General features: G+C 42.2%; 1 protein-coding gene across 4 annotated transcripts in view; it reads left to right on the top strand.

Moving 5' to 3' along the window:
- ryk (receptor like tyrosine kinase) overlaps nucleotides 1-10,094 on the top strand; it is a 23,597-nt gene extending 13,503 nt beyond the window's left edge. For all 4 annotated transcript variants that reach the window (XM_086088949.1, XM_086088951.1, XM_086088948.1 and 1 more), the window contains 8 exons: nucleotides 411-536; nucleotides 3,050-3,136; nucleotides 3,837-3,906; nucleotides 4,860-4,992; nucleotides 5,959-6,068; nucleotides 6,146-6,305; nucleotides 8,043-8,179; nucleotides 9,164-10,094. In XM_086088949.1, the coding sequence (XP_085945075.1) occupies nucleotides 411-536; nucleotides 3,050-3,136; nucleotides 3,837-3,906; nucleotides 4,860-4,992; nucleotides 5,959-6,068; nucleotides 6,146-6,305; nucleotides 8,043-8,179; nucleotides 9,164-9,275 (935 nt within the window). In that variant the 3' untranslated portion in view covers nucleotides 9,276-10,094. The remainder of the gene's footprint in view (nucleotides 1-410; nucleotides 537-3,049; nucleotides 3,137-3,836; nucleotides 3,907-4,859; nucleotides 4,993-5,958; nucleotides 6,069-6,145; nucleotides 6,306-8,042; nucleotides 8,180-9,163) is intronic.
- The last annotated feature ends 227 nt before the right edge of the window (nucleotides 10,095-10,321 follow it).

Below are 10,321 nucleotides of genomic sequence, written 5' to 3' on the forward strand. Positions count from 1 at the left end.
AGTATGTACTCACATATACAGAAGAGGATTATTGCCAGTGAAGAGAGAGGAAAAAAAAGTTTGTATATATAGTTTTAGTTTACATTGGTTTCAACTGGCTACGGGTGGCAACGATAAAACCCAAAAGATATAATGCTATTGAAATATTGAAAGCGCTGAAGTCGGAAATGACCTCAATTAAGTTTCATTCCATTTGCACTAACACAGCTATGATGGTTCAAAAAAAGAAGGGGGAGGGAGCCAAATGGCCGGCATCAAGCCCCCCCCCCGGGCGTTAAGAGAAATGGCACGTATGTTGTCAAAGTGATGTAAAGCAGATACTCTTCCAGTAAATAGATCAAGCCCGTGCTTTTGTGTTTACACTTGGATATGCTCTCCCCTCGCTCGCTCCCTCCCTCCCTCCCTCGCAGGCTTCCCATCTCTCCGCATCGAGAAAAACGACCTGAGGAGCGTGACCCTGATGGAGGCCAAGGCCAAAGTCAAAGATATCGCCATTTCGCGAGAGAGGGTCACACTGAGCGATGTCCTGCATGAAGGTACGTTTGCTTCTTCAGACAACAACACAACTAGTAGGGGAGGGATTCTCACCATTCGATTCCGATTTTTGGGTCTGCAATTCGATTGAGAATGATTTTTGATTCAAAATGATTCGATTGACAATGATTTCTGCTTCAATTTATAGATGTGAAAAAAATCGTTATATCTCCTCCACTAGTTTATCACTCAAAAGAACGGCTATCCATACAAAACGCTTGACATTCTTAACATTACTCAACAGCATATGCTCTTCCTACGCTGCAAAAAAAACCTACTATTATTGGCATAACTTGTTCATGACTTTTTCCTTCTACTCTCTGTGACTACAACTTAACATTGTTTTAGAACACGTGAAACCACACTGCCCCTAAGTGGCTAAATTGTGTACAACATGAACAGCGCTCCCAATAAAGGCACACACAAACAAGGGCAAGACGGTATAAAATAATTGCAATAAAATGGATTTTGGGACATTTAAAATCGATTATTTGGCACACCCCTAATAGGGATGGAAACTTGTTAAAATTTTGCAATTAGAAGTACATTTTTGATTCTCTCATCGATTCTCATTGAGTAAGGGAATTAAATGATACAAATGATATACTATAGATACTACTGATCTCAAAATGTTGTATCTTGATAGAGGTAATTTCATATCACAATAACGGCAAGTATTGCTTTATAGTATTTTTCCTTAAAATTGCATGACATTAATGGCAATTTCCTGTTGATCTTTTCTCCATTTTTCACACTAGGGCTGGAAAAATTAGTCAAATTCAAATGGACTTCACAATATAGAATGCGATTTCTCGTCATGCACCGACGTCAACCTTGCAATTTGCCTCCATTGTCCGGGCTGGCTGCTTGGGAGGCCGCTTGGCTTCGTCATGGAGCGAGCAAGACTGTATTTCAGTCCGCTGGAGTTTGGCCCACTTTGGTGGATTTAGTGTCCTTCCGATTCCCGAATGCTGACACGGGGCATTAGCCTGTGTCTGGGAACGCGCAGCCGGAACGTAAATATTTTTTAAAGCTTACTGTTCTTTGATAAGCACCGTTAATAAATCCGACCTGACTGGTCCGAGTCGTCGTGAACAAACTCGCTATGTCTTCACACGGAGGTTGGCTCGTAATTCCTAGCGTACAAAATGCAGTGGCTGCCTGGCAACTTCGCTGTCCCACTGCACTTGAAATGAATACATTTGAACCTACTCGTCATCAACTATTGAGGGGGTTTGTACGCTTGCTTGAAGCTATTTAGTGCCATTCCTGTTAAAAATGAAAGCAGTTAATGTCTTTTTTTTTTCCTTTTTTTTTTACATCTGCATGACTAGGGCTATGCAATTAATCAAAATTCAATTTCAATTATGACACGCCACAATTACAAAATCTGCATAATTGGGAGAAAAAAGATGATTAATTCTAATTTTTGAGTTGTTTAAATGTATAAATTTGCACCTTTTTTTAAATTTTAAAATAACTATTTTAATCAATTTTGTTTCATCAAAAAGAACTTGCATAATTAGTGTTTCAAAGAATTTTATTTGTCTTAATATTTTTTATTTGTATTTTAACATTTTCTTGTTTTGTACCCCAAAAATAAATGATCGTCCTACTGCACTTCAATTTCAAGTTTTTGCCAACATAAATGAATAATATAAATATATATATATATTATTATAAATTCTGTTTGGTCCAAAAGGAACTTACATAATTATAGTGTTTCCCTTTTTTTTTTATTGGTCTTAATATTTCTAAATGCTTAAACATTTTCTTGTTTTGTACCAAAAATAATTGTTTGAATAATAAATAATTGTGATTTTTATTTTCAATGTATTTTCAATCGAGCAGCCCTCAGCATGACAGTCGCGTATGTTGAAATGTTACTTCAAATTGCCTTCATCGGCTTTCTGTTGTTTTCAATGGGAGTGCTTCCAATAAAATCCAATAGCTGATATTTTCCAATCAGTTGATCAATTCCGCTCAAATCTTCCAGACTTGCGAAACACGCCGCCGTGACGATCGCAGCATGCGTTCTGCCGCCGCCATCACGAGAGTGCGCGAATAAAAAGAACACCCAACATTGCGGTGAAAGTTGAACTCTTGCGGACTGCGAACTGGTCCGGACAGGCCCGACGCGCACGCTCCAGGTGGGAGGGGAGGCGGTTAAACACTAACCTTGTTGTTGGAGCCCGGCTCGCCTCGGGACTCAGATGTTTTTCTAAACTTTACGTCCACACTCTTTTTGCTCGCCTCGCCGAAGTTCCCGCCTCGAGCGCTCCTCTTGACAGTTTAGACAACGGTGATGATGAATGCGCTCGCTTGGCGTCTCCTGCCATCATTCAAAGCGCAGACGAAATCAGTCATGTTCTGGCCAATGTGACAAAGCATTTTAAATCTGTAGCCTGACACGCCGATTAGCTCGGTGTGACTTTTAAACTTCTCTGGGGGGTCTAATAGAAGCCGCTGATTTGTTGTGGGTTTGTTTTTGTTTGTGTTTTTTTTTTTGGGACAGGCACCTTTGGCCGCATCTTCCACGGCGTTCTGGTGGATGAAAAGGACCCCGCCAAAGAAAGGCCAGTCTTTGTGAAGACTGTGAAAGGTATCCACGCTTGCTAATGCTAACCAGATCATATACAGTAAATCAGTTTTTCCCTCAGCCTTTATTGTGCCAAAGCACTTATTTTACATTTTACAAAGTCTCAAGGCAACCACCAAAACAAAATGTCACCCAAAAAAAAAAATTTTTTTTAGAAGCTATGATTGGGACACGGCCACAATTTTCATAGCGTTACGCAGCTTTGCAATATAAATCTCTTTTGAATTATTCTGCAGAATGCTTCAGGTCAAACTCTTTTACCGCTCACTTGATTTGGGAATAAATGCCCTCAAAATGAAGCTGAAATTTTGCAGTTGAAGCACAGCTTATGTCAAATCGTTAGAGCCAGGAATTGTGTGGATGTCACAATATTTATGGACCCGACTGTATTTTGGGCAAGATCCAGAAAAACGAGGCAGACAGAGGAGGACAAATTACTGGCTCGCCTCCCTGGGAACATTAATACGGACACCCACAGCGTTGTAGAATGACCACATGTCAAGGTCTACTTGGAAACAGGACTATTTTGTTGAGATCCGGAAAAAACAAGACAGGCAGAGCTTGACAAATAAATTGTTTTGCTCCCTAAAAAAATGGATGCACAGTTTGTGGAATGATCATGTCAGCGTGTACAAAAAAACAACAACAGTAATTTCCATAAGCACGATATTCAGGTTTGTTTTATGTTCCGCCTTATTTTCAGATCACGCGTCGGAGGTCCAGGTGACCATGATGTTGACTGAAAGCTGCAAGCTTCGTGGTCTTCATCACAGGTGAGCTTATTTTGCACGCTGCAGTACGTCTAGCATGAAAGTTTCAAGCACCAATATTTGTAAGTCGGCCATTTTAGGGCAAATTCCAGGGCTTGAATGATGGGGGATAAAGTACCCCCCCCCCCTCCCCAACACTGATTTCACCAACAACATGAAACTGGGTAAATATGTCGACCATAACAGGACAAACTGAAACGTCTCAAGGGCCAGTAACTGAAAGTGAGACGGAAGTTGGTTATTTTTGGTTCAAAGCAACCGTTTAGCGCTAAATTCCTGGCCTCAAAAGGTGAAAAAATTTGTCCCGGACACATTTTGAACTAAACACTGAATTGGGTGGACGTGTTTATCAAAACGAGACTTAAAAAAAAAAAGACACGTCCCTAAAAGTGAACAGGAAGTCGGCCACTTTTTTTCAGTCAGACATTTTGAGGCAAATTCAAGAGCTCGAAAGGGAAGACAAAAATTACACCCCCCCCCCCCCTCTCCCAGAATGTAGTTTTACAGAATGACACAGAATTCAGTATAACATGACCCATGCCCAAAATTGAACAGGAAGTCACCCAGTTTGGTTTGAAGCGATTGTACAGATTTGTACACATGAATTTCCCCAAATGAGCCCTAATTGCAAGCACGTATCCAAGTGATGCTAAATTTCAAGGCACATCTATCAATACAGTAACTTTTTTTGTTCCCGCTTTAAAAGTTTTTGAAGCAAGTCTTCTGACCTAATTGTTCAGTCCAGGATCACATTCAAACTGTCAGGGAGGAGTCAACTTTAATTTGACACATTTTGGCCGACGCCTTTTCCTCCGCACCATGCCAAGGTTTCCTCTTCCCCTTTGCCCTCCGTTTAACAGTGTTTTGGAAGAAGTCCCTGCCAACATAGCCTCCGTACCTAATAAAGTGGCCAGCGAGTGTCCCATTTACGCCAAACGTTGCCCTCCTCCTTCCAGAAACCTGCTACCCATCAGCCACGTGTGCACGGAGGACGGCGAGAAACCCATGGTGCTGCTGCCCTTCATGGCTTGGGGCAACTTGAAGCTGTTCCTGCGCCAGTGCAAGCTCGCCGAGGCCAACAACCCGCAGGTGAAAGGCGCCTAGCATACATTGAGGGAAGGGCATAAATATTGTACAGTTTGAAGTCAACCACGAAAAAACATTACTAGAAAGAGATAATCATTCTATGAGTGCGCGGGATTGTCTTAGTGTGTCAACATTAAAAGCTGCACATCAGGGATATTGAAACATTTACAGCTGCAGCTCACATTGCAACAGCGACGCCGCTTCTCCCGCCAGCGCCAAAAGGCTCGTCGTGATGAAATTTCTTCCAAGCTTTTTATCTCAAAGGCTGCGAAAGGAGCTTTGATAAAAAGGACAGCAAGCTCCATCTTGTAAATGCTGCATCTACGGAGCTGACTGATGGAAGCTTCCTTGCCAGCTTTGAAAAGGCGTACAAAAGGCCGATTGTCTTCACGCGGCCTGATCAGGTGCCATATATCGACAGTGAAAGCAGCTGGAACCGCAAAACAACCGGCGAGGCGTCTCCCTGCCAACCGGATTGACATCTGCTCTGACGGCGTGAAAGATTTATTGCAAATCTTTAAATGAGCGCATTTCATCACGCCAAGTCAAGGCCAATCCTCGGAACAGCTCTTTTGGATCAAAAATAAAAGAATAATCATTTGCAGAGGAATGGTTGGGTAAAAAAAAAAAAAAAAACATTTACATGTCACAGTTCAGCGGTGTTTGGTGAAATTTGTTAAGGGGAAAAACTTAAGTGAGCATCCAAAAATCGCTTGTGACCAAGGAAATAATTGTTGGGGGTTTTTCATTATAGTTACGAATTTACAATTAGCAGACTGAAAATGGTGTCGTTAGGACTCCCCTGTTCCAAAGCACTCGACTTCTTTTTTTTATTATTATATAAATATACCTAAAAAGGAAATGAGGTCAGCATGACACTCAAAGTCACAGTCAGTCGCTACCGTGTGTTTCCTGTTCTCAAGCACTGCGCTTGACTTTTTGTGTCCCCCCCCCCTCGCTTCCTGCCAGGCCATCTCCCAGCAAGACCTGGTCTACATGGCCATACAGATCGCGTGCGGAATGAGCTACCTAGCCCGCCGCGAGGTCATCCACAAAGACCTCGCCGCCAGGAACTGCGTGTAAGTGTCCGTCGACGCTCACCAAAAAAATGATGACTTCTCCTGAGCGTGCTTTCAAACTTTTTCCCCCCCGACAGCATCGATGACAACATGCAGGTGAAGATCACGGACAACGCCCTGGCCCGCGATCTGTTCCCCATGGACTACCACTGCCTGGGGGACAACGAGAATCGGCCCGTGCGCTGGATGGCGTTGGAGAGCTTGCTCGACAATGACTTCTCCAGCGCCAGTGATGTGGTAAGTACATTTTTGCACTGGCATGCACTGGCGTTCACTAATAAAGTTGCCAACAGTGAATCCCCATTAGTGCTGTCACTGTTGAATCTTTTAAAAATTGATTATCCCATCAGTTATTCCATCAAATAATTGAGTAATCCCCCCTGTAAAAAAAAAAAAGAAGAAGAAAAAAGAACATTTCCATTTCAAATAAAGGACAAAAAGGGCAATGAAAAAAAAAATCACAAGTCTTTCAATAAATGACACATCATTTATTATCTTCTAACAAAATTAGCTTCTGCTAAACGGTTAGCAATCGCTATTAGCATTAGCACGCTAGCGATTACCACTTAAGGTAACCATTGAGTTCACACATACATCATTATATCTACATAACCCATGCAATAGTGTCTTAAAAGTCATTTAGAGACAATGCTTCAACATTATTCCACGAGTAAACAAGAGTAGAGCTAGCTGTTAGCGACATGAGGTCAATAACTTCCTGTTCCTGTCTTCTTCTGGGCACGTATGGTGCATGACTGCCTTCTAGTGGTTAAGTGATGAACACCTAAAACCCAAAATATATTTTGGAATAAGTGCTTTTTAGGACGTTCAGAACTTCTCCTTTCATGCGTTTTGGGGAAACTCAACCTTTTAATAAAAAAAAAAACACTAAATACTATAAGTCAGTGAGCGTTTTTAACAAAGACAAATATTATCCACCATTTGGCCACTAGATGGTGCACTAACGGTATGAAACATGGACGGCCCAAACATGGTTCAGGCGGAGTTTCGAGGCAGAACATTTTAGTCGACCTATCTTTAAAGTCGACTTATCCAACTTGGTCAACCCTTAATCCCCATGTATTAAATTGTCCACCTCCGTTCCATCTTAGTTTCCACAAATTGCGGCCATTTTGGTCAAAGTGCGGGAATTCACAGCTACGTCCTCGAATCAACTCAAATGAACCCCCACGCATTCCTCTTACAGCCTCGGCGCCTGTCGGAAGCCCAAAACGGCCGTCTGCCGACGCCTGCCATTTCGCTAACAGCTGAGCTTCAGGGGGGTGGGGGGGGGGGGGGGCACACCATGACACACAGACAACATGACGCATTTCAATTCTCCATACGCTGGCTTGTTTTTCATACCGAGCCTGGAACACTCTGCTCTCGACGTCCTTTAATGAACACGTTGCTCCTTTACATCATAAGTCCTCATTGACGTCGTAGAACGGGCCAATAGGATGCGAGGGTATCGGAAAAGTCACCGTTGACGACGGCGTGTAACAAAAGGTGATTTTTGCTCTCGCGCCCAAACGGAGTAGGCAGCGGTGAATCACACAGCGGCGTGTCCTCACACGCGCCGCTTCTCTCGCTTTCGTAACGGCAATTAGACGTGGCAAGAAGTTCACTAACAGGTGTTTGGCATCGCCGCTTGGAAATGCAAACAACATTGTGGAGCAACCGCATTCGTTTACTGTGGGGGGGAAAGTGGGACCTTTTGAAATTACTTTATTCGTATGTCATAGAATTGGTGTAAAAATCGAGTTACAAAAGTTTAAAAAGAATCTTTATTGTTCTCATTTTGGATAATAGTAACTAACACACGAGCTCATTCACTTGTTAACAGCCTGTCGAACAAAACGGAATTTATCCTGCATGTAAAATGATTTCAGCATTACTTCCACGTATTGTTTGTCCCGACGGATGTCCACAAGTGATTTCAACCACAAATCATTTTTTATTTTGCCGGCACAGTGGGCTTTCGGCGTGACGCTGTGGGAGCTGATGACTCTTGGCCAGACGCCGTACGTCGACATTGACCCCTTTGAGATGTCGGCCTACCTGAAGGACGGCTACAGGATAGCGCAGCCAATCAACTGCCCCGATGAACTGTATGTAACAATAATACAAGAATTTCGATTTTTGTTGTTGTTGTAAATATGACCAGAAAATGCCATTTTTCCAGAAAACGTAATTATTATTATTATTTAATTTTAATTTTTTTTTTGTAGGCTTGTACCAATAATACAATATTTTGAACTTTGGGGGTAAAAATTACCAGAAAATGCAATTTTTCCAGAAAACGTTTTTTTCTTCTTCTTTTTTTGTGTGTTTGTTAGTTTTTTGTATGTTTTTTTTTTTTGGGGGGGGGGGGCGTGTACCAATAATACAATAATTTGAACGTTGGAGGTAAAAATGACCAGAAAATGGCATTTTTCCAGAAAATGTTTTTTTCTTTTTTGTGTGTGTTTGTTAGTTTTTTGTATGTTTTTTTTTGGGGGGGGGGGGGGGGCGTGTACCAATAATACAATAATTTGAACGTTGGAGGTAAAAATGACCAGAAAATGGCATTTTTCCAGAAAATGTTTTTTTCTTTCTTGTGTGTGTTTGTTAGTTTTTTGTATGTTTTTTTGGGGGGGGGGGGGGGGGCGTGTACCAATAATACAATAATTTGAACGTTGGAGGTAAAAATGACCAGAAAATGGCATTTTTCCAGAAAATGTTTTTTTCTTTTTTGTGTGTGTTTGTTAGTTTTTTGTATGGGTTTTTTTTTTGGGGGGGGGGGGGGGGCTTGTACCAATAATACAATAATTTGAACTTTGGAGGTAAAAATGACCAGAAAATGCATTCCCAGAATACGTTTTGTTATTTTGGTGGGCTTTCCGCTTTATTCCCGACATTCTATGTGTGTTTTGACTCGAATGAAAGTCGGTGAGGCGTGCAGAGATTTCCTGCAAAGTACAAAAGGTGATGAGGCGACTGTTCAGGCCACAAAATGAAACACGGCGACGCCACTTCCTATCGCGTGTGCCCAAATTCTGCCGCCTTTGCTGCTGCAGTTTTCATCCCCTCCCCTGCCGTGTTTTGTGTTGCAGGTTCGCCGTCATGGCGTGCTGCTGGGCTCTGGACCCCGAGGAGAGACCCAAGTTCCAGCAACTGGTCCAGTGCCTCACAGAGTTTCACGCCGCCTTGGGGGCTTACGTGTGAAAGCATTTTGGATCCTGCTTGTGCCTTATCAAAGAGAACTCACTGGAGGCTTGTGACTTGTTCCATTTTTTGTTCAAGTCAAATTTTTTTGATATAGCTTTTTACAGCATAGCAAGTATTTTTCCTTAGGACGTTTTTTCCACTTGAGGACTCTCCCGACGGGAATTTTCCCACCGACGTTCACGTGCCGTGTTTTAAAGGCACTTTGGCGTTCACTTGTATATGCATCGTAACCCCATTAAGACGCAACAAGTGCGGTACGACAGCCAGAAACGTAAGCGCCATTTTCTGGGCGTGCCGCTTTCTTCATTACGCCAACATTCAGCATGGGTTGCTTTCACTCTGTCTGGAATTTTCCATAAAATCCGAAATGCGAGACACAAAATTCCGTCTGGTCACGCTTGGAGGTAGTTTCGGAGCCGTAACAAGAGACGACGGGACACCAAATGTGTAGGAGGGTGTTCTGCAAGTTACTTTTCTGGGATCAATTTTGTTTCTCTTATGGCTCTGATCCATTTAAAAAAAAAAAAAAGAATTTTTTTACAGTGTATGTGTATGAAAGAAGTTGTATATTCCACAATCTGTTAAGGGTGCCAGGCCTTTCCCAGTGTTCCAAGTTCGATTTTTTTTCCCCCTGCCGTTCAACACCACCCATCACAGGATTCACAAATTTGTCAGCATTGCTGTAAACTGTCAACATGCTTTCAAGTTTTTGCTTTTTGTTTTGGTGGGGGTGGTGTTTGCTGTTTTTCCAGTCACTGCATGTCAACTGATGGTGCTTGATTACATTCATTCACTATTAAATGTTACTTAATGTTACTTCTTCTACGTCAGTATCATCGGATGAGTAAAACCTCCCATTCACGCCCAGGCAGCTTCATCATAACGTTTTTCACCAGAGAAGTTCCTCTTATTTGATGATTATTAGCCTTAACAAAATATCCATTTGCTTAATAGTGGGGTCGATATGGACGTTAAGCACTGCCAAGGACACATTTGTTACCTTTTTCCGTGTTTGACGGTAAATTTAGCAACTCTTCTGTCCA

The sequence above is a fragment of the Leptonotus elevatus genome, chromosome 11 (assembly GCF_054856555.1).
Source record: "Leptonotus elevatus isolate MCC_2025b chromosome 11, RoL_Lele_1.0, whole genome shotgun sequence".
In the NCBI taxonomy this organism is placed as follows: Eukaryota; Metazoa; Chordata; class Actinopteri; order Syngnathiformes; family Syngnathidae; genus Leptonotus; species Leptonotus elevatus.